We start from the raw sequence: 25608 nt of genomic DNA, 5'->3' as shown, positions 1-25608 counted from the left end.
CAAAGACCTTTGGCATATTTTCTTGGTCATTCAACATAGTCTTGCACACTTCCAAAGTCCATGTAATATTGTCCTCTTTTTTTTGCTTTCCAAAAATGAAAAATTCATTGAAAAAGTCATCCCCGTCAAAGTAACACCAACAATTTCTAGACGTGGAAGCCTATAATTGTTTGTTTTGTATGTTTAAATTATAAGCACAGTAGAAAATGTGTTAAGCAACTTGATGGAATGAAAATGAGTCCAAAGTATATCTTAAACTCTGACTCTATCCTCTCACACTAAGTACCTAGAAAAATAATGATCATTCAGAAGCTTCAACAGATGTTTCATTTTAGTTCTTAGTCCTCTTATCCCCTTGTTGCTTATGGTACGAACATTATATATTTGCTTGATATTTGAGACATTTTGAGATCTTTTTTGTTTTAATGTTTCAAGTATGTTTTAGCGGCACCATATTCAATATCATGTATGAAACAAGTTTCTTCTCCTCGGAATTAAGTTGACATACAATGAGATAACTGACTAACTTGTGACATAAGTAATGATTATGTATACTAGAAACCACATTAAGTTTTCATGTACTATTCACCTTTGGTATCCACGAACCTTAAAACACAATCACACTTTTTTGATCCAGTGTCGCCCTATATAAATTTTCAAATAGGTTATTGGTACGTGTCACTTCTTTCGCATCTCATTGTTACAAATGAATGTCTTCTCTCAAAACCATTAGCATACCTCTCAATTACAACACCGAACCCAAATTTGGCGACCTTTGTACGAATACATTGGAGTATATGTTCAAGCTCAACAAACTCATGTTTAGTTGTAAATTGTTCAAGAACATCTACCTCAACAACAACCGATTTAACATCCACTTTAACATCAATCGATTTAACATCGTCTTCGACATCACCTGGTTTAATATCATCCTCCACTTCATCTGTTTTGAAATCCACATACATAGTAGGTGTTTAATGTGGAAATTGGTAAACAACCGCTAGTCCTCCCAAAGGCTACAAACTAAGGGTTACTTGCAGGATCAACTAGTTGATCCTAAGACAGTTGCTAATGTAACTAAGGTTTGACTTGTTCAGTTCAACGCAATTTCTGACTCTATGAGAAGACGATACCCTACAAAGAGTTAAACAAGTGAAATTTTTCACAAGAGTCGTGATCGACAGAACATTATAACATTTAAAAGAGATACACAACGAATGTATCTTTGGTAAATTCTATTATTGTAATAGAATTGTGTTCAGCAACGTAAACGAAAATATAAAAAAGATAGTTCAAAAGTCAATGAAAATAAGACAAAGTGTTCAAAAGGAACGATTGAAAAATAAGAAAATTGCATTGAAGTGAAAATGGTGATTCACGTACATTAGCACTCTTGAAAACTTTTGCTTCCTCGCTCTAGGAATATGAAGTTTCTACAAGTGATTTTAGTACAAGTGAACAGCTGGAGCCCTTTATGGCATCTCCTATTTATAATACAATAACATAACTGCCTATAGGTTATAGAACTGCAAAGTAACTTTCTATAAACCAAACAACTAGCTCCACGATCCTAAGTTACCGTTCCTTATGTTTCTGGCGCTCATTTTAGGAGCCAAGCCTTCACTAACCGCTGGAGTTTGAATTTCAAATTAGCCCCCTCAAGTCTTCTTTTCGACATTATCCCCTAGCGTAAACTTAGTCATAAATTCTTCTAAGTCTTAACTTTCCATATGGTCGACGCATTTTTCAGGTTGTGTCGACTGACTTTCCCTCTTTGGCAATTTGAACCTTTTAATTCTTCTTCATCTTTCTAAACTCCTTTATAGATCCACTTTGTGGGGCTCAAACCCTTGATCTGTGGGACTTTTTCCTCAATTGCGCCATCAACATACCTCACTAGATTTTTGCACTAACAGTAGGTTTAAGAAAAGTATTAGAGTGCATCATATCAACAACCAATCATAACAGAATAATAAGTTAAAAAAATTCAAACTCAACCTTGAAAAAATCCAAAAATGCATTCGAAACACATGCAACCTAAATCGGAGATGCATCTCCGAACTAAACGTTCATTTTTCATAGCAAAAATCAGATTAATGCAAGCAATATAGAAGGAAATACATGCTATTTACTTTGAATTGCAACTTCTTTTACTCCTTTGGATGTGATAAAACACAAGTGTTGTTTTCAAGTGCAAAAGTTGATTGAGAGTGGAAGAAAAATGTGTAAGGATTTTGAGAAAATAATGGTGTTTGATCACGAAGAAGAATATATATATATATATATATATATATATATATATATATATATATATATATATATATATATATATATATATATATATATATATATATATATATATATAGGGGTGGTATCTTGTTAAATTTTTCGTTTGACATTTTTAGAGATGCATCTCAGAAATTGTCACTCATTTAAATAAAGGTGGCTCACTTGTAACACCTTTTAGTGTTTATTGGATGCATCCAAAGATGTATCTTTGTAATTGTTACTGATTTGATTAAACAAGTTCATTCAAGTTAAAACACCATCAATGATATTTAATGAGTGATTCTAGAAATGCATCTCCGAAATATAAAAAAAAGACAAAATTGAATTTTTAATATATTCACGTTCAACCCCTGAAGTGTATGAAGTAATACCCTAAAATTTTAAGTGAATTGGACTCTATGAATTAATCAGAACAAACTTCAATATTATAAAAATTCTAGTACATACTTAGACCTAATGTACATTTTTTTTATTGCCTGATGGATCATCTAGCGTTTCTCTTGTGAAAACAAAACACATCACTAATCAACTTTTATGAGTCAGTTAGATGTTTATTTGTCAAGCTATAAAGCAAGCACGTAATCTACTATGATCAACTATAAATTTAAGATTAATAAATTGTCCTTATTATTATCTCTATCTCCATCAAATTTAAGATTGATATATTGTCCCTCGTTATTATCTCTATCTCCATCTTCCTTTTATGCACAGTTGTCATTTTGGCTTACTCCACTCTCTAATCAGACAAACACCAAAAGCCACTTTTCCCTGTTTTTTTCTCGCATACCAACTAAAATGAACTGTCTACATGCTGCTTCTCGCACACACAAATTCGGCCACTTCTCTTCTCTAATAAAATATATATCAATTTCATTCATACTAGGAAGTTATTTGAACTATATCAAATTCATTCACATTACGAAATGGATTTTTTGACACATTACGAAATGGATTTATTCACAAGAGATCCTAGTCTATGATAATAATGAGGGACAATTTATAAAATGCAAAAAGTTTAATCAGAGAAATGGATTTATTCACAAGAAATACAAAGCTAGTATTTCTTTCCCCACTTTATCCCAAAATTGCAAAGCATCATTTCAACTGAGAAATACATGCAACTAAAATCTTGCATTTCAGGGAACATATCAGACATGCCAACAACCACAGGACAGGGTCCAAGTATCTTGGTTGATGTCTGTCTTGGAAGACAGAAAACAGTTATATGTACAAAGCTACAGTTCAACTTTCTAAAGAGTTTTTTTTTTTTTACAAACTGTACAATATTTAACAAGCTTGCCAACAAAGTTCCAGCAGATCAGGTATCTGATGAATCGCACAGAGAATCTAACTTGAAGGGATGTGCTGCACGGCGGAACCAGGTGTTGAACGCCGTTACCAAATGAGGACAATCTTCAACGTTTCGGGTTGAAAAGCTGAGGCACTGCTGCAACAATTCTTGAGCATCTGACATGGGCAATGTGGAGATGATTTGCAAAAAAGTTTCTTCCAGTTCTAGATATAACGATTTGTTGCTGGCGGGTGAAACATTGTCTTTGCATATAATCAAAACAGGAAGCCAATCTTCTACGAGTTTCCTTCTCACCTGAATTGAGTAAAGAAAAGTTTGTAAAAGCACTTCAATTCAACATTGTCTAAGCATGAATACATGGTATTATAGAGCTGATGAATATGTAAGCGAATAAAATGAAAGAAATAAAATAAAATATATGGCTCGATAAAATAGTGTTAATTTAAAAATAGCCGTCTTAGGAAATTTTACAAGAAACTGTCAAATGGCTTGCAAGTAACATGGTAAAAAATCAATATCAAGTGAAAGGGGGAAACATCAAAACTAGGTAAGGTACACTTTGTATTCAAAGGGAGTTTTATGGCTTTAATAGTTTTCTTCCGACTTCCGAGATCTTAAAAGTTAAAACAGATTATAGGAGCTTTGGTATTTTCGGAAGACACGCAAGAAACAATCATTATTCGTCTATTTTGCACTAATTTGTTATTTAAGTAATATGGTCAAGCAAAAAATTCATAACAAAAATAGAGTGATGCTAATTATTACGAAGCAAATAGATGGCAAAACACATTAATGCTGATTTGTCTCTTTATTAGAAGTTCGTGAAATAGTCCAATTTGAATTTGACATAAAACATGGGAGTATAGGATGAAAAATAACCAATCACATAACCTTGGTATTTTTTGGCGTTGCATTTTGTCAAACTAATGAACCTCTACTACATTGTAATTAGGAGGAAGCTAGAGGTGCAAACCAAACCCCTTATTAATGCTTTGAAGACCTAGGTGCAATTAGCTTCTAACATACACAATATAAGAGCTGCTCAAATGAAATATCTATCAAGTTCTTAGCCTACATAAAATCCCTTATAAGTTTATTTATACTTAAATATAACTTCCATAAGATACTAATCAAATTCTTTCTTGAACTAGAATTCCACATCCACATTCTCCATGCAAAAATACACATAGTAAGTTAGTAACACCAACACTTCAGATTTAAAATGTGTCCGGTATTTTTTACACTAGAACGATAAATACCAACCCGCGTAGTTACATTCAATCATTTTCATTTTCTCCAAGTATCAAATTGTACATTTTCATTTTCTAGTATCGAGTATTATGTGTCTGTGTTCGTATTTGTGCTTCATGTATAATACAAATCTACAATAGCATACGATAGAAAAAAATAAAAGGTTATTAGCAAGAGGATACCTGAGTAGAGGCCAAAATAGTGCCAGCACAAACAGCATGAGCAAGCTTAGATGTACAACGAAGAATAACAGCAGGAAGACCAGGCACAATATTCCTCAAAGCATCGTCACGAAACGCCCTCTTCAAATCAGCAGTAAAAGCTTCTTGTTCACTCCATTCACGCACGGCCGCATCAGCTACCCTAAGCTCAATCATCCTCTCCACAAGCCATAGAAGATGTTTCCCAATAGTAGAAGCTTTGTGAAGATTCAACCTCTGAATAGCTTCCGTTTCATTATGATCACCTCTAAAAACAGGACTAGAATAATCCTCCAACGATTGCTTCACCGTTTTCAAGCTTTTCCTAAACGCTTCCTCCAAAACTCTCTTCGCCGTTACTCGTGAAGAAACATCCCTCAATATTTTCCCTACGAACGCTTTCACGAACGCTGTGTTTCCGTAATTGTTCATCGCCGATGAAATTAAACCTTGCAGCATTTCCTCGCATGAGTTTTCTCCTACGGGTGAAACCCTAGCTACAAGCTCTTTCGATTCTTCTTCGCTCAGGAAAGGAATTAGGTTTACAACTCCGTTTTCTTCTTCCTCCGTCCACGGCACGGCTTCGAGATAACTCACACACCACCGGACGCAGTCTTCGAAGAGCAATTCTAACGCGACAGGGAGAAGATCGAGAGCCGTCGATACGCTTTCCACCGCGTTTGAGAAATCGTTCGTGTAGAGAAGTTCCAGCACGGTGAGATGGTTCTGGATCGAGCCAGGAGAAGGTGGAACTCCAAGGTTTAAGCGTAAGAGTTCGTGGTTTGTGGTTTGCTCCTGCGACGGAGATTGAGGGTGGACGTTGCCGATCCAGCGGTCGGATAGGAGGGCGGAGAAGTATTTCGACCGGCGAATTATGTCCGAGTGGAGGTACACGTGGAGATCGGAGATCGGCTTTGAGTCGACGGAGGGAGATGATTCCGGCGAGGAGATTGTATCGGTGAAGAGGCGGAGGACGACGTCTGCGGTGGAGGCATCGTTGAATAAAAGGGAGGCGGTGTCACATGTGGTGGTTGGAGAGCAACGGTGGTGGTTTTGAGTTATGTCGAAGAATGAGGAGTTGGCGTTACCGGCGGTGGAGGAATGACGGGTGGTAGTGGTGCGCTGCCTCTTTCTGAAAACGCCGGCGGCGGGTATCATGTCGGGAGGAAAGGATGGAAAATTTGAGGGAAATAACTTTGAAATTGGCAGGAAATGGAGAAGATTTTTCTGTTTCGCGAGAAATGGATTTAGATGAACAGATTCAAAGGGATATTTTATTACTTTTATTTATAGCTATTATTTTTTTAAACCTTTTACCAGCTCTGGTACTATATGTAAAAGATATAACAAAAATATTTCTTTTATAAACAAAAGAGAAGTATTTCTTTTGTATTCAAACTGAATGAATACAATGGAAAAAAATCATTAACATCATAACATGAATACAGTTTTTAAAGCATTTTTGTTCTTTTTCTTTTTTAAGCAATAATATTTTTCTTCACAATACTGTATAATTTTCAGTCAATCTAATTTCGATATAATTGTAAGATATTAAAAGTAATATATAAAAGCAATGTGGATAAGCCTCAACTGTAGAATATATCTATACGCAACAGAGTCAAAAGAAAATGAAATGTATCTATTATTTTTTCTTCTATTAATATGACATTTGCACATTGGTGCCAAATATACTGTTGCATAAATAAAGATAATGTGGTGTCATATAACCTTAAATAAATAAATATATAATTTGTCAAAAATTTAGTGCACGTGTCTCAACAACTGCTCAACTTAAAAATATTTTTAAATTTTGACCATTTTTTAATCATATCATCATACTAAATTACTAAATTATAATCCTAGAAGTTCTTCCCACCAAAATTTCCCGCCAAAATCTTTAATAAATAATTAATTAATTAATTAAATAAAAAAAGTAAATATTAATAATAATAATTTAATAAAATAAATAATAAATTAATAAAAAATAAATTATTTAATTGGACAAAAAATATTTTAAAAAACTCACATCCCACTTTTCAATTTCAACTACTTAGTTAAATAAAAAACTTACACTTCACATTTTTAATACACTCCACATTTTTCAAATATAAATAATAAATTAATAAAAAAATAACTTAAATAACCCACTACTTCATCATCATCCCACTAGCAAAAATAACCACCTTAGTTAATGTTTGATTCAATTCCACGTTCCTAAAATTACCACATGCTATGTGCAACTTCTATAAATATTGTTGTTTTTTTTTAAAAAAAATTGTAAAAAAATTGGTTCATAAGAAATATGCTTTATAATAGTTGACATGAAACACTTCATGTCTCATGTTCTTTCTCTCCTTTTCATTTTTTTTTCTTCTTATTTGCTCATCTTTTACATTTCTTTTTTCTTATTTGCCTTTTCTAGAGGAATTACACATAGAATCAATATATTCTTCATAACGTTGTTTAGTTTTCTATTTTATTAATTTTTAATTATTCAAATTTTTTTCTTATTTCATTTTTACAGGTATGAATATGAGATGAATGGAGAAATTACACATAGATTTGAGGTATTTATTGTTCAGTATTTTTTATGTATTTATTGTTCAGTATTGTTTATGTATTTCACGTTGTATTCTAACTTATGCATGTGGTTTTTAAATATGTTTTATTTTTTAAAAATTGAATTTAACTTATTTTGTGCAACTATGATTTCAACCGTCTATGTTGACATTTATAGTATTAAGGCTATGTTGAGATTCTTCTTCATCTTATTCACACACTTCTCTCTTCTTTGATCTATATACTTGATATGTTTATTTACAATTGATATTTTTCTATAATCAATAATTTGGTTAACAAATTCTTATGTATTACCATAGACAAAACTGATACATATATTATATATATATATATATATATATATATATATATATGTAAAATGACACAAAATTAAAATAGGTAGCTCATTTGTGATTACTTTTAAGGTTATATGGCCTTAAAACACCAAAGGTTGTCCCAAGAATCATCCCTGATCAAAATAGTATCATCGGAAAATTGAAGGATATCAAAATAAGCTAAATCCTTAATCCCAAAACCCTTCAAATCACCCACCGAAGACACCATCTTCACCATTCCCGTTAAACCTTTTGCAATCAACAAAAAGAGAAAGGGCGAAAGAGGGTATCCTTGATGTAATCCTCTAAAAACCAAGAAATCTCTAGTGGGACTACCATTCACAAGAATCAACATGGAACTATTGAAAATAAGAGCTTCCATCCAACTTCTCCAATCCTCCCCAAAACCCATCCTACGCAACAAATATCTCAGAAAGTCCCAAGACACACAATCATAAGCCTTCTCAAAATCCACTTTCCCCGTCATACACCTATTCTTGAATCTCTTTGCATAATCCAAGACTTCGTTGAGCACTAACACCTCATCTAACATATTTCTATTAGGAATGAAGCAGATTGACAAGAAGAAACCAAATTCCCCACCACCTTCTTTTATCTAGAGGAAAGAAGTTTGGCCAAGATCCTATACATGCTTTCATTGAGGCAAATCAGTCTATAATCCTCCAAAGAAGTTGGAATATCCACCTTAGGAATCAAAGCCAAAAATGAAGCAGTAACCGCTTTGGGCAAAGAAGCAAAAGCATGAAATTCATTAACAAAGGCAAGAAGATTCAATTTCAAGAAAGGCCAACAAGCCTTATAAATGTCCTTTAAGTTATTTGTTTGTAACAGGATAATTCTTTAATTTTTTTTACAATAATTTATTTATTTAAGTTATTAAATGTGCGCACTTTTACCTTTTTTTTTAACAGAGAAAAGATGTTAATTATGGATGAACTTATTTTGAGTGGTATGAAAATGAAGAAGTGTAACAAAAAATATAACAATTAACATTTCTAAATGTTCAAAATGTGATTAAAAAAAAAGGTAGAAATCATCCTAAAGGATCAAAATACTATTAAAAAAAATTTAAATGACCAACATGTTAAAAAAATTAACTTAAATGACTTATAGTGTAGTTTAACCAAATGTCTATTGTAAATTTTAAATACTTCTCTAAAAGTATATACACCACATATATCAACTCAAAGTTCCTATTAAAGCAGAATTTAAAAAAAAAAACATAAGTGGTTTGAATTTGATTAATAAATTCAACAATATTGCATCTTCTTCACAAGTTATTCATGGTGACAACAATAGTGGTGATTGTTCTCACCCTATAAGAACCAATTTAGATATTCTTGAATCAACTAATATTAACAACTTTGGATTAGAAGACAATTGTAATGATAAAATTTTCAAATGAAAGTTCTTATTGCACTTTTGACATTGATGAATATGAAATTGTTTATATGCCCCCTTTGTTTGGATTAGAAGATAAACATACCGCAACTAATAAAGATTCTCATGAAGGTGAGTCTTTTACTTGATCTTAACTTAATTTAAATTGTTCTACATGATTTACAAGAAATGAATTTTTTTACGATAAAAAAAGTTCTATTCAATAAGGCAAACACCTATCAGAACTACGGGGAAAAAGGTAAAGGTCAACTTTGGGATACAACCCAATCAAGTTCTGTAACCTAACCTTTTACCAAAGCCAACCATGAAATGGGCATCCCCATTCAAGGTTCTATTCATAAACACGACAGAAGCATCATTAAAAGAGTCCAACAACATTCTACAATCAACAACTATGTTATCTAGAGAGTTAGAGAATCGAATTTTGTCTATGCAGTCTACAATGAAAATAATATCTAAATAGAAAATTACATTCTCCAAAGAAAGATCCTTCGCCATTTGGAGTCCCCATTCAAATAGGAATCTTTAGATGAATCTAGAGGGTAACATTTATACACACAAGGTAGCAAATCAATGTCATTATTTAGTGGACTTCTTGTGTCCTTTCTTTGTGAGAGAGTTCATCCAGGAACGTTTTGATCTGTCATCCTTCAAATTTGTCTAAATGGTAAGTGGGTGTCATATGCTTATTAAATTCTTTTGATTTTTGACTCTATCCTTTAAGCTTTGGTTTTTATAGGATGCCAATAAGATGTGTTTCTAACTTACAATCAAAGTCATGCTTGTGTACACCACAAACCCTAATAAATTTCCAAACATTTAAAATCAACTAGTATAAAACCCGCGCGTTGTGCGGTTGACATGATTATTCAATATCATACATTTATATAGACATGATTATGAATATAATAATAAAAATAATTAATTAACTGATTTAATTGTTAATTAAAATTTGTATGAGTTGCATAATAAAAAAAAATCACTTGAAAATGTATTAGTTATATCTATAATATAAGAAAGTTCTATCTTTTTGAACTTTCTATGTGGTTCTGCCAAGTGGCTTCATGTGAGAAGAGAATTTTATCCTTCAACTTTGTTTCTGGAGCCTCCACATCGCTGCTGGTTTCTCAACTTCTCTCCCTCCACCTTCCACCAATTACTGATATTTACTTCCCTCAACCTTCCACTTTCCCGCAATTACACATGCAACGGTTACACAAATGAAAAGTTACAACTGCTCCACTCTCAATAATGCTAACTATTCTGTACCCATTAATCTTTCAACCATCCAATTCATCATGACTCTAATATTTATAACCCTTCATACGTGTTTCTCTATATCATTTTCTTTCGCACAAAATACTCAAACATGGCCAAACTTGGCACAAAATACTCAAACAACAAAACTCATCAGGTATGTTTGTTTGTTATTGTTTTGATTTTAATGAGTTTTTTTCTTATATTCTATTATTTTGGTCTTATGTTGTTTAGATACGATGGTGGAATGAGATCAAGCAACATCCGAACAAACCAACTGACGTCTTGGTTTAATTTTCTACATTTATGTACTTTGTTAGGGTTTTCATCAAAACTCATCTGAACAAGGGAAAAACTGCCATCAGCGTTTTCAACTCATTAATTTTATTCGATTCGATTTCTGCCATTTTTGTAAGTACAATTGTAGAGTACGTAAGAAATAGAGGTTAATACAGATGTAAGTACAATTTTTGTAATCAGAGTGCAATTAATTTTTGTAATAGTATGAAAAGAGAATAGATAAATTATAAAGTGGTTGTATGTGGTTCATTGACGTGGTTTGTTTGTTACTGTTTTGGTTTTAATGAGTTTTCATTTTCATTTTTGTATGTTGTTTTGATCTTATTGTTGAACGGTTCCGTTGGTTTTCTACCTTAGAATAAATCTGGTCTTTCCAACTTTACTTTTGAATGGTTCTTCCGGATATTCTGTAATTAAAAGTCCCATCTTTCCAACTTTACTGTTTAATGGTTCTTCCGGTTATTCTGTAATTATAAGTCCCATCTTTCCAATTTTACTGTTGAACGGTTCTTCCGGTTCCAATCTTCCGGTTCTTCTTTACTGTTGAACGGTTCTTCCGGTTCCAATCTTCCTGTTCTTCTGGAATTATAAGTCCGTCTTTTCAACTCACTCTATTGTTGATCGGTTCTTCCCGTTCTTCTGGAATTGCGGCGTGTTGATCGGTTCTTCCCGTTCTTCTGGAATTGCAGTGATTTTGGGTCTCAGTTGTTGTTTAGGGATGTCAACTTGCCTCCATTAGCAGGGGGATCCCGTGGAGATTCCCCGTTTGGGGCCCCAAAGACGGGGATTTTTTTCCCCGCGAGGACGGGGATGGGGAACAAAGTCTCCCCGAAGGCACTTCGGGGACGGGGGTGGCGTAAATATCCCCGCCCCGCCTAAAGTAACATAATGTCCTTAAGTTTTATATAATTTTAAATTATTATGGAAGTTTATTTGTCATTTCATATAATTAATCTTATACACAAATATAAAATATATATGTATTGTTAGTAAAAGAGTGAGATATAAATGATTATTTCAATTTTTTTAGTTTGAAATTTTGGTGGTCATGACACTCAATATTATAGATTAAATATTGTTAAAACAATATATTTATCATAAAAGAATAATTTCTAAATTTCTTGTGGTTAAAATAATAAATAAAAAATCATGTTTATGAATCTCCGCATGAACCATGGGGATCCGTGGGGACCCGTGGGGATCCGCAGGGATGGAGATGGGGGACAAAATCTCCCTGTAGCAGGGACCCGAAGTGGGGATGGGGAATAGATTCGAGGGCGGGGATTGTGATGAGAATGTATCCCCCGCCCTCATCCTGCCCCGCCCCATTGACATCCCTATTGTTGTTGATATATATTTTTTAATAGAATTTAAAGAAGAAAAAAAGAATAAGAGTAAAACAAGAATAAATAAAATTTAATCCATTATATCTAATGAATTTTGATTTGTTTTATTATTTCTATATATGTTACAGATCAAAAAGAGAGGATAATCACGATTTGATCATTAATAAATTATATATTTAGTTAATTTCAAAATATTTATTTATAATTTTTTTAACCTAAATAAATTATATTGTACTTTAAATAAATAAAATAAAAAATATTCTCCACAAAATCCAAATCAAAAAGAAAAAAAAGTGAAAATAAGAAAAATAAACGGAAAAAAAAGTATTGCTTTTATGTTATTATTCAAGTAATTTAAATTATAAATAAGATAGACATAAAATATAATTTTTTGTTTCAATTGTTGAGTTGAGAATTCTATTTGTAAAATTATTATTATTGCTACATTAAACTCTAAAATGGATAAATATTTATAAATTTGATTTTTCAAAAATATTTATAAAATTGATTTTTTAAAAATGTTACTATTGAAATCTATGTCATTGAAATAATGATTTAATAAATATGTACTATTATCTAAATACGAGAAAAATATTAAAATTGTCATGGTGAGGATATACGATAGAGCAAAGATACAATGAAATCTTGGACGGACCAATGAAAGGGAGACACAATATGATTTTATGAGTGGATGGAGATAAGATTGCAAATAACTTGCTATAATGTGTTATATTTTGATAAACAACTAATTATAAATTTTAATTTTTATGCGTATTATTTAATAGTTATAAGATTTATTTTTATACTAAAAAATAATTTTTTTAAGGGTAATGCTAACGAGAGTGCCCCAGGGGCACTGGTTAAGAGATTAAAAAGGTAAGTTGATCATTGTTTAATAAAGTAAAAAGATAAGTTTTTTACCTAAAATATATGTAATCAATGCATGAAAATATAGATAATTGACTTTTTTAAAGAATATTGTGTATATTCAATGCATTGAATATATATATTTTCTTTATTAGGAATGCTTAACCAGTGCCCCTGGGGCACTCGTTAGCATGACCCGGGTAATGCTAACGAGTGCCCCAGGGGCACTGGTTAAGAGATTAAAAAGATAAGTTGAACATTGTTTAATAAAGTAAAAAGATAAGTTTTTTACCTAAAATATATGTAATCAATGCATGAAAATATAGATAATTGACTTTTTTAAAGAATATTGTGTATATTCAATGCATTGAATATATATATTTTCTTTATTAGGAATGCTTAACCAGTGCCCCTGGGGCACTCGTTAGCACGACCCTTATATTTACTTTGATTTCATAACATTACTCTATCCTCCTAACTACTTTTAATTTTCTTATATTTTTCATGAATTTTAAATTATTCATTAATTTCATTAATTTTATTATTATTACCAAGATATTCTTTATTAAAAAAAGATATTCTTTACTATCATTAATAAGTAATGATGATTCAATTCAACAATTTTATAAGATGTAATGATAGTTGTTATTAAATTTATTATAATCAATTTAAAATTCTAATATTTAATTGAAAAAATAAGACCTTGAATAAGTAATATTTTTTTGTTACAATATCATATTCATGGTTAAAATATATGATAAAATATATTGTAGGTTAATTTTCTTAAAATTAAATATTATATAATATCTTTAAATTTATAGAACAATAGTGCTCAATAACTATTCTCTTCATCTTTAAACAATTTCAAAGCTGAATAATCAAATTAAAAATTTTAACATTTAAATTTATAAAATAATAGTGTTGTAGAATCATATTTTACAAAAAAGTGATACATAATCAATAAATAAGAAAAAATACAACTAATCATTAAGTAATGTCAATTAAGTAAAATATTCTATTTTTAAAATTTATTCTAAGGTTGTTATTCGTAGAAACCGATAAAATTTAAAATTAAAAGACCGGTAAATTTATGTGGATCTGTATTACTACAATAATAAAGAACATATATCAAAATAAATATGAGTATAAAATATGATTAAAATAATAATTAAAATTTATACTATAGAAGAAAATTAAAATTTATATCCTAAAAAAATAAAAAATAGTACAATTCTAGAATTGTGAAAAAAGAGGGGAGAAATTAAACCAAAAAATAAATAAAAATCAATACAAAAATAAAAAAAAATATCTTTTACATAAGCATATGTATTACAATTTATAGAATTTAGATTCTCTAAATGAATGCAAGAAATGTATATTTCAATATTCGTTTTGAGATTGTTATTGGTAGGAGCTTGCGCCGATTAGACCCTCTTTCAAATTGCAAAACCTGCTGAATAATAATTAGAAATAATTAGAAATTATATTACACAATATGAATATGAAATGAATTTGAATATGATCGGAATAATATTTACGAAATATGATCAAAATGATAAAATAAAATTTATTCGAAAATATATGGACATGAAATAAATTTGAATAGATGTAAAAAAAGATGAAACCTTCCAAAAGCTTTTGGATTAGATAAAAAATCCGTGTAGAATAATTCACTCATTCATTCCATATTTTGTCAAGTTTTTTTATCAAATTCTAAAATATACACGTGAGAGAGAAAGTGAGAGGAGTTTATCTATTTAAGGAAGAAAGGGTGAAAGATTTATCAATTTTAGAATAATAAAACAATATTATGAATGGTTGTTTCATGAAACTCCTCATTTTCTAAACATTAATTCTTACAATAATTATTAAGATAATATAATTATAAAATTTGTAACTGATTTTTGTTCCAAAAATAAATTATAAATAAAATTCAATATAATGATGATAACATTAAACAATAATAATAAGATTTTTATGAATAATTGATAGTAAAGATAATATTATATTAAAAAAAATTATAATCAACATTGAAATATGTTTGGTAAAGAATACTAAATTTTTTGCAAGAATAGAAAAAAAGTATTTAAATAAATTTATGTTTTGACATTACACAATAAATGAGCTAATTTAAATTTAAGTTTAATATAATAATAGTAAAACGTAACTGATTTTTTAAATTGATATTAAGAGTCATAGTTAATTGTTGTTAAAAAATGATAAATAGATATTAAATTATAATAATTGAAACAATTGTTGGAAAATTAAATTCATTAGGTCTAAAATATGTTATTCTATTTAACAAAAAAAAATGATATTCTAAAATATTTTACTTAATTGACGTTACTTAATGATTAGTTGTATTTTTTCTTATTTATTGATTATGTATCACTTATTTCGTAAAATATAATTCAAGTTATATTTTTATATTTTATAAAGCTTGAAATATAGGATAAATTTATAGATTTTTTATATTTGGAAGATTTTAAATGATTTTTGATTGAAGATTTTTTATAGTGGTAATTGAATATTATTAATATTATTTTTATTATCATTATAGTGGTAATTGATTATATTATATTCTATAATAAAGTTAAGACCATAAAATAATTTATATATATTCTATAATTCTATAATTTTTAATTAAGATATTTAAGATTTAAAAACTTTTAACCATTATTTTATTATTTTCCCAATCATTTGATTATTAATTATTTATTTATTATAATAAAATTAGGGTATTAAATTGGATAAATATAATAATTTGGTGTGAAGAATAAAAAAAATGATAAAAATTCAAAATTTTAATAGATTTTTAATATGATGCCACATTGGATAAGATTTCTAATATCATGCCACATTGGATTTAGAGTTAGGGTTGTGTCAAAGGTTGTCATCATGACAACCTTGGATTTATATTAAGTAGATTAAGATTGATATCTTTACTTAACTCACTTTGATTTTGTCCATGATACACATACCATATCTCACCCACCACTTGAGATGCTTAATGATTGCTTGAGATGTATGATTCATATTTATTGCTTAAAAATCTAAAGGACTGGGATAGTATTGACTAAAATTGTAAAGGTACTCGCCCTTTTTTCCTTCTCTTTTAATTTGTGCTCTGCATTTTTAAAGCTTAGCACCTCCCGTGTTTTAGGTCATATTCAATACATTATACTTCAAATTTGAAGAAACTATAATGATATATTTTATTTATTTTTGGTAAAAAGTAGTGACTTATATAAATGCAATAAAATGACTACTACAATCAAATTTAAAAAATTAAAATTTATAATAGACTAAGTAAATAGGAAAAATAAAATAAATAGGAAAAATATGAAGAAAGTAACTTCAATATCTTAATATCTTAATCAGTTTTATATCTTTTTAGATATGAAAGATTGTGAAACTTCGTACATACGATCTCTTGCATATTAGTTTAGACTATTTACAATAGAGTTTTCAAAGTGTTAAGAATAAACATATTATATACATCGATTAAATTTTTACGTGTTCAGTTTTTTAACATTGAGGAGGTGGAGAACATCAACTCATTTGATTCTCATAAAACAATAATTTTAGTAGAAATAAATATTGAGTAGACTTATTATTTAAGTGACAATACATAATTACACTCTACCCAGATTTACCTCCGATCTCTTGCATTTACCTATTTCAAAGTTGTTACAGATTACTTACATTTTTTTTTAATTTAAATAAAATATTACTAATCATTTATAACAATAGTTTGAATTTTTTTAACAAATTAATAAAATAAAAACTTATAAATATTATATATTACATATTTATATAAATATTATTAATATTTGTGGCTTAATATTATATTATATTATTATTATGATTATTATATTTATTTATTTTTAATATAGGGTTAAATTAGTAAAAGTCAAAATTAAGATTTTTGTTTAGAGTTACTATGAAGGTGACATGTGGCCAAATTTTGTTTAGAGATACTACCAAGGTGTCATGTGGCTAGGGTTGTCATCATGACAACCTTTTATATATATATATATATATATATATATATATATATATATATATAAAAGATAAGATTAGTACCCGCACAACTTATACGAGTGTCCACATTTCCTTTTTCAACCTCATCACAACTTCAACTTTATATTTGTTTCTAGGGGTGGACAAAAGAAAACCATCCGACCACAACCGACCGAACCGAATGCAAAAAAACAATTCGGGTCGGATTACACTGGGTCACGGGTTAAAGCGGGTGGTTCGTTCAGTTTAAAGTGGGCTACTTCGGTTCGGGTTAGAATATTAGGCCCATCGGTGGCCGAATCCGACCGAACCTATTTTGTTTTAATACTATTATTATAATTACTACTATATATTTACTAGTAAGAGTTTGCCCATCAGCACAACCCTAATTTCTTTCTCTCTCAGTCCCTCACTATGTTTTCCTTCTTCTCTTGTCTCTGCCGCCGTGGTATAATGGTATCTTCGTTCATTCTTACTAGTTCAGATTTGCCCATTTTTCTTGTCATCGTCTTCCCACTATTTGCCTTCTTCATCATCTTTTCATTTTAATCTTTCTTTGGTAAATAATTTATTTTCAGGTGCCAAGATTTGAAGCTACAAAATTTGGTTCTTCTTTGTTGAAGTTAAATCTTACCAAAGGTTAGTTTTTGTTGATTTATAAGTTAAGGGTTGTTATTTAGTTTTTTTCTCTCTAAGTGATTAGATCTAGGGTTTTCATTTGAGTTCTGTGAACTTTAAGATTAAGTGAGGTTTGTTTTCATTTTAGTTGTGCTTTGATTTCGAGGTTCAACAAAAAGATGTAATGAAGAATGATTCTTCTTTTAAGGTAATAGTTGTTAAGGTTTTGACATTAGCCTTTGTTTTAATCTTTTGTAAGGTTTTGATTATTCTTTCATAGTTGTTTTCTAATTTGCATAATCTTGTTGCAGCTTTGAAAGATAACTAAAGTGTTCTGAAATTACAGGTCTTGATAAGGTAACTCTCTTATTTTTGAATATGATTATATATTCTCAAATGTTCAAATGTTTTAAAGTGTTTAAAATTTTAGAACTTTTATCTATTTGAGTTACTCATGATTAAATATTTTGGCGTTTGAGATCTGGTTGATTTTGGAGTTAGAGATCTGGTTATGGTTATTAGGTTATGGTTGTTTTGCAACTGATTTTAGGATATTTCTTCTTTGGAATCATCTCTCAATTTCTTTGATGTTATATCTAATTCTATAACTCTATTATTGCTGGAAATGTTGTGATTTTATTTATATTTTGGTGGATTCTGACTTTTGGAGGTTCTTAATAGATTTATTCTGTTTGTGAAACAGGTCTAGATGATTATAACAGAGCAAGATCTTTGAGTTAATGTGATGTCTTATTCAAATGTTCAATTCTTATTTTTTAGTTTTTCCTTTTTGGAGGTTGTTAATTGATTTGTTGTGTATTTTTGTGAAACGGGGCTAGAGGATTATAACAGGAGGATTATAACAAAGCGTTACTTTTATGTTTATGGATTTCGACATTCTTGGTACTACTTTTAGATGGAAACAAATTCTTTGTTTTGTTTTAAGTCATGTTTGTATTTGATGTAGTTCATGTTTTTTAGATGTATGCTAAGATTGACTTAACTTGAATATAGGTGACCATGGTGGCTGAATATAGATGCAAGTGAGAAATTATGAGTTTAATGGAGATTTGAAGTTTGACTCTTTGGTCATGGTGAGTCTTCAGATATTGTTGAAAATTAAAAAGGGTGTGAATATTAATGTTTCTATGTTATCATGAATCATTTTGGCTAGTTTTCTTATGCAGCTTGAAAGATCCCTAAAACTTTAAGAAAATTACATAGATTAATGACCTTGAAAAGAAAATTACATGTTGCACCAGGAATTTACCAAACAAAAATTACACATAAACTTTAATGTATATCAAATATGTGAAAGGTGTGCATTCATTTTGTCTTGAGAATATTTATCTTCTTTCCATCCTTATGTTTATACTGATTATGTTTATACTAATAAATATCTCAGGGGCTGGAAGTAAGATAGCAGTGAAGAGAATTTTCGTTGACTGTGTAATGGAATTTGTAATCCATTAAGGGATTTGTTGTTGGCTATTTACAAGTGCATTTATTGATTTGTAATGCATTTTTGTTGAATGTTTTAGTGTGTGAAGTTACTGCATTTTATTAAGCTCAAAAATATCTATGGTTGCATCAAAATATGGATGCTCCAAAATACTGTGTTGACTGTGTAATGAAACTTGTATGTTTAAAATAGGATAGTTTAGAAATTTATGTGATAAAGTGGTTCATAGTTAACCCAGTATTATAAAAATTTTATATTATTTTTGGATGATTTAATATCCAATTTTATTGAAAATATTCATCTATTATTGGCCTAATAATTAATATTCTTTATCAATTTATCAATAGTTTTTTTATAAAAAACAGGGTAATTTTGATATTATTAAAATTAAAAAAAATTGAGGGGTCCAATTACTAGTTTTTTAATAAAAAAACAAAAAAAAAATCTATTGAATTTACTTTTTGGGTTGAATTTTGTGTTGGCCCAATTAGAAAGTGAAAACCGAAATAAACCGAGTTAGTTACCCGAACCCGTTTAAATCCGAACCCGAAAAAAACCGATGTTTGATTTGGTTGGAATTGGGTTAGTATATGTCACCCGAGGGTTGGGCTGGATTGAGGTTTTGGGTCCGAACCCGATTCGGCCCGAACCGATGTCCACCCCTATTTGTTTCTTTACACTCAAATCACTTTCACAATCCAACACTATAAAAGTATCTTCTTTTATAAGAACCTAAATCAAACATCTTGATAACTCCACCAAAATCCGTTTAAACATATTAGTATCTCATAATATAAACTTTAATTCATAGCTAAAATATTTACCAACATCAATTTGATCAACAATTATTTCAGCAAGACCGAAATCAAGAAAATTCAATTTACCAACCACTAATACACCGCCCTAATATTTATAGCCATGTAATAAACACAGTCGTGATTAAACACAGTCGTGATTATAGGGCACTCTATAGGTATCCCACCAACCTTCATACACTCCACTAGCAAAGAATTTTCCAAATTCAAAAACTCTGTTTTTTGTTACAGAAATGCGTAATAACATTGTAATGATGAGATGCTTTAATTAATTCCAACTTGGACCATAATAAAACCATGCAATAATACACCTCCTAATCACCCATCATCGCACACCCTCACACACTCTCCTCCACAATCACACTCTCATCACTCCCTTCTCTCCCACACCAATGCATCAACGTTACCACACAACACTCACATACTAAGCGAGTGAGAGTGGCATTCCCGTAATAATCTCAACGGTCCCACTCCCAAGTCAAAAACCAACAACCGATCGACTCTCTTTCTTTTGTAATCACTTTCGTTATTTTTCTGTCTCACTTTTATATTGTATCCGTTAAAACGCCACTCTTTTGAGTCTTTTCCATTACCTTTTCAATGCTTATAACTAATTTCCCATAACACAAACATTAACTCCAAATCCAAACAAAACAACCATGTCGGATTCTACTACTCCTCTCATGAGTTTGAAGGTGCTCATTTTAGCAGGAATTTTCCTCATCATCGTAATAATCATCGTGCTTCTGATATTCCTCTGCTTTCGCGGGAACCGAAGCTGCAAGAAACGGAGGATGTTACCGAAGCTACACAGCTCCGGCACCACTCCTCTGGTTTCGAAGGAGATCGCGGTGGTTAGGGAGATTGATCTCACGCGCTCCAATGAAAAACAGACGCGGATTGAGATTATTGAAGATGGTGATGGTTTGAAGAAGGAAGCGGAGATGAAGGTTGAAATTGGAGTTGTTAGGAAAAGTGACGTGTCGTGTGGGACCTACATGCAGGAGGATCCAAACATAGGGTGGGGTCGGTGGTATAGTTTGAAGGAAGTGGAAAATGCGACACGTGGATTTGCGGAAGGGAATGTGATTGGTGAAGGAGGGTATGGAGTTGTTTATAGAGGTGTTTTGGAGGATGGTTCTGTTGTTGCTGTCAAGAATCTTCACAACAACAAGTATGTTACTTACAATTCATTTTCAATGTCTGAGTCACTGTTGTTATCTGACATTACATTTAATTTATGTGTCTCTGTCAATGTCGTGTTTCTGGTGTATGTATTTGACGTGGGTTATTGTGATGTAACTTTAGGGGTGAAGCTGAGAAGGAGTTTAAAGTGGAGGTTGAAGCCATTGGCAAAGTAAGGCATAAGAATTTAGTTCGTTTAGTAGGATATTCTGCAGAAGGTGCTAGAAGGTACTACTATTATCGTTACATTGTTGTTAATTTTTTGACTAGATCATGAAAATTTGGAATTCTTCTAAATTGTTTTGTTGGCATTTTTTTCAGGATGCTTGTTTATGAATATGTTGAGAATGGAAATTTGGAGCATTGGCTGCATGGTAATGTAGGACCAGTTAGTCCCTTGACATGGGAGATTCGAATCAAGATTGCAATTGGGACTGCGAAAGGGTGTGTTTAATGTTTAATGTTTATTCAATTTTCATGTTAAGGATCATCATTGATTTCCTTTACATGCATCATTGATTTCATCATTGTATTCTTTCATGAAAATTTTAACATGATACATTTTGAATCAGGCTAAGCTATTTGCATGAAGGCTTAGAACCCAAAGTTGTGCACAGAGATATAAAATCCAGTAATATCCTCTTGGACAAAAATTGGAATGCGAAAGTTTCAGATTTTGGACTTGCCAAGCTCTTAGGATCTGAGAAAACTCATGTAACAACGCGTGTGATGGGGACATTTGGGTAATTAATCAGTTCTCTCTCTCAAGGATCCTTAAATAAAGTGAATGATAGTATTAGTAACTCTTAACACTAAATTTCTACAGATATGTTTCGCCTGAGTATGCAAGCACGGGTATGCTTAATGAGCGTAGCGATGTTTATAGTTTTGGAGTTCTACTCATGGAAATAATCACAGGAAGAAGCCCTATTGATTATTCAAAACCCCCCGGAGAGGTGATTTCAGGTTTTGTTTAGATTTTTCATTTGTGCATTTCATAACACTGTTTGAGTCTTACGTTTGTTTGGTGCATTTCAGATGAATTTGGTTGATTGGTTTAAGGCAATGGTAGCAAGTCGTCGCAGCGATGAACTAGTTGATCCTCTGATTGAGATTCCACCTTCTCCGAGATCTCTGAAGCGAATTTTACTGATCTGTCTACGCTGTATAGACTTGGATGTCATCAAGCGACCGAAGATGGGTCAAATTGTTCATATGCTTGAGTCAGACGATTTCCCCTTTCGTTCTGTAAGCTATATGCTTCAAGTTCAACCACTCTTTCTGTGAAGCTTTGTTTACATCTTACTTCATTTTCATTGAATGACCAACCTTAACTTGTTTAACAGGAGCTACGTACAATTAGGGACAAAGACTCTGTGCCTTCTCAAGCAGATGTTTCCATCAAAGTTCCATATCCTCGAAAGCATATAGAACCTGCGGAAAAATCAATGCCTAGATGATTGGTTTGTAATCGATAGTGCACTCGTGCAACTAAGCTTGTCAAATTTAGTTGTTCTTATGGTTTTCATTATGTTGTGAAAAATGCGCGAGTCATTGTGCATATCTTCTATTCCTTTAGGTCATTACACCTTTTGTGTTAGTATAGTATTGCTTTGGTAGATATGTTCCTCTGTATATCAATTCCTTTTTGTCTGCAAACTCTGCATGTTGACATATCTTTCTACACGTTCTGGTTTAGAGACTAACCTGCAATTCCAATTCTTTGCTGCACTAGATAAAGAACAAACAACTTTATTTGGAAGCCATGTCCTAACAAATTAGTAAGCAACCATTTATGGTTAGAGGTAGATATACTTTGCTCCAACAACTATTTTAAGCTTGTTTGGTCTGAAAACACTTCAACTAATTTACTTAAAAGTTAAGGTATTGACATTTTCTTTCTGTAAGCATATGGCATGTTTCTCATTAGACAACTCAGCACATGAACTGGCTGTCAAAATTTTGCGCCATGACTCCCGGTTCTCCAATTAAGCGGGTCTAACATAGGACTGTGTATTAATTTAATGATATGACTTGGTATATATTATTGAATTTAATTGGTATACATCGATCATGTAAAAAAAATTTATACCGTTAGTTAATCGTGACGGTTAGATTTTAATTGAAGATTGACTTTGACATCTATAAAATAATATTTCGAATTGTTGTGATATACTGACTGATTGTAAATTTCAATAAAGTCACATGTGAAAAGGATTATATGACATACATTCGAACAAAACAATTAATTTTATTAAATCAAATGAAAATTGTATTGTTTCATCCACCTTTCTTAAATTTGACTAAAACATCGGAATAAAAACCTTAAAATAAGTTTGTCAACTAAAGAAAATAAGAAGACACAAAATTAAAGTGGACATAAACCTCCGAAAAAGGTTGTCACGACTAGAATCATAATGGAAACTCTAGGTTGTGTGTTTTCAATTATTCGAGTAACTAGCAAAATACTCGTGCAACTGCACGACACAAATAAATTTATTTAATACGATATAGATTTTATTTAGATATACATGTAAATTTGAAATGATCGGTGGATGAAAAAAATAAAGTTGGTTAACATGAAATTTATCTTTTTCATTGAGGATTTAGGTGGGTTTATCATGTCGGGCGTCTTTGATTTGTCTCTTATGTTATTTAATGGGAATGGTGGCATAATATTAAATTTATTGTTTGTAGACTTAATGACATGTATTGTAGGATTTTGTTAGTTTTTTCAATCTAGAGAATTTACTATGAAACATATTTTTAAATACATGTATATTGGAGTGATATATTTGGAAAGGCCTTCAACAGGGGTACGATGTCAAGCCTCATCGGACGTCAGCTACATAATATATCGCTCAAGTATAATCTCCACCTAGTGGGTGACTCGCCCTGATGAGAAACATGGGGGGGGGGGGGGTTGACGTGTACATAGATAGTCTATAACCGCATGAGCAAGAAGTCTTGGTTATAATTTCCTAAGGAGTATGCAGACAATAGCTTTCCTAGTTAAGATGTAGCAGTTGCTACTTCTTAGGGGTTCCTTAAATTTAGGTCCATAAGTATCTATAAATACCTTATTCTTAGAATGAGGAGAGATAGTCTGAACAAAAAAATATCCCTAAATATAGAGCTTCTCACCTTCGTGAGCTTGCTCTCTCCACACCAAAAACACCTTCAAAATAGTCTCTCAACACCGTGAGCTTGCCCTAAACCGCCACAAAATCTAAAAGTCTCTGGCCACCCTTACCAACATAGGGGTGTCACGCATATGTACTTTTTAGCAACTATAGTGTCGCCCACCGTAGGCCCCTGGTAAAACTAATGAGGGTTACATCTTCCATTATTCCACCACTCCGACATTCACCAAAATCTCCATTCCTAGCCACAATCATTCTCGACCATGGTTTCTATGGGAAACAATCCCCCACCCAGGAGGATACCATAGGTAGCAGCGATCTCAGCACCATAGCGGAGATGCGCGATGCCATGGACAAACTACATCGTCAAAATCAAAATCTAGAGGGCAACATCCTCAACATCCAACAACGCCAACAGGAGACTATCCCCATAGAGGATATGGAAGTGTTTGACCCCTAGCCACTCTTTGACATGATATGAGAAGCACTTGTTTCCGAAGGGTTCAAGCCTCCCTCCTTGGTAAAGTTTGAAGGGCGTAGTGCCCCTTACGAGCATGCCGCCTCCATCAACATGCAAATGACCATCATCAAAGTTCTCGACTATCTAAAATGCAAGATTTTGCTTGGCACCTTCAGAGATGCATCCCTATGATGATACATAAGCATACCCCGAACTTATATCTCCAACTACCCAGAGCTAGTAAAAAAACTTATGCACCAATTCACAGCCAGTAAAAATAGAAATATGTCTACAACCAGCCTATTTAACATTCGACAAGGCCCGTAAGAGTCACCAAGGGAATACCTCACCCCTGCCGCGATCAAAATCGTCCACCCAAACCAAGAAATTTCCGTATGCACATTTCAAAATGACCTAAAAGCGGGACACTTCAACGAGTCCCTTGCCCAAAGGTTATCATCTTCATTAGTAGAGGTGGCCACAAGGGTGGAATGCTATATAAAGGGCAAGGAAAGTAACAATGAAAAGAAAGCTTATGTAATACGGTGAACTGACTTTATTCGAAATATGCGGATAGCAAGAGTCGCCACCGACTTTTATTTTATCCAATTATAGAAAGGCTAAAAGAACAGAAAAGACCTTTTAAAAGATTTTGAGTTCGGGGGGTAAGTTATACAAAGGGAAGGTGTAAGGCACCCTTTGCATCCATGGTTATCCATGGGCTCTTAATTGCTTAGCTCACTTGTTTGCTTGAATTGTTTTAA

The 25608-nt window shown here is 31.6% G+C and overlaps 2 protein-coding genes and 1 long non-coding RNA gene across 4 annotated transcripts; 2 read left to right on the top strand and 1 right to left on the bottom strand.

Moving 5' to 3' along the window:
- Positions 1-3387: 3387 nt before the first annotated feature.
- LOC131641248 (BTB/POZ domain-containing protein At3g05675-like) lies at positions 3388-6417 on the bottom strand. Its single transcript, XM_058911550.1, has 2 exons — positions 5035-6417; positions 3388-3895 (listed from the first exon to the last, which is right to left on the bottom strand). The coding sequence occupies exons 1-2, from the start codon at positions 6208-6210 to the stop codon at positions 3608-3610; spliced, it is 1464 nt and encodes a 487-aa protein (XP_058767533.1). The 5' UTR covers positions 6211-6417; the 3' UTR covers positions 3388-3607.
- A 10893-nt stretch (positions 6418-17310) lies between these two features.
- LOC131641246 (uncharacterized) lies at positions 17311-19511 on the top strand. 2 transcript variants are annotated; one of them, XR_009295469.1, is made up of 7 exons: positions 17311-17617; positions 17748-17800; positions 17928-17987; positions 18091-18136; positions 18483-18682; positions 18794-18873; positions 19185-19511. It is a non-coding gene; the product is annotated as an uncharacterized LOC131641246 (long non-coding RNA). The 2 variants fall into 2 exon arrangements; XR_009295468.1 differs by having other exon boundaries at positions 17313-17617; positions 17740-17800.
- Positions 19512-20407: 896 nt separating this feature from the next.
- LOC131641245 (probable receptor-like serine/threonine-protein kinase At4g34500) lies at positions 20408-23361 on the top strand. The gene is made up of 7 exons (XM_058911547.1): positions 20408-21230; positions 21365-21469; positions 21563-21685; positions 21814-21984; positions 22068-22197; positions 22280-22489; positions 22588-23361. Exons 1-7 carry the CDS (start codon positions 20716-20718, stop codon positions 22699-22701), a joined length of 1368 nt encoding a protein of 455 aa, XP_058767530.1. The 5' UTR covers positions 20408-20715; the 3' UTR covers positions 22702-23361.
- The last annotated feature ends 2247 nt before the right edge of the window (positions 23362-25608 follow it).

The sequence above is a fragment of the Vicia villosa genome, unplaced genomic scaffold (assembly GCF_029867415.1).
Source record: "Vicia villosa cultivar HV-30 ecotype Madison, WI unplaced genomic scaffold, Vvil1.0 ctg.003593F_1_1, whole genome shotgun sequence".
In the NCBI taxonomy this organism is placed as follows: domain Eukaryota; kingdom Viridiplantae; phylum Streptophyta; class Magnoliopsida; order Fabales; family Fabaceae; genus Vicia; species Vicia villosa.
This window is presented reverse-complemented; position numbering and strand designations above follow the sequence as displayed.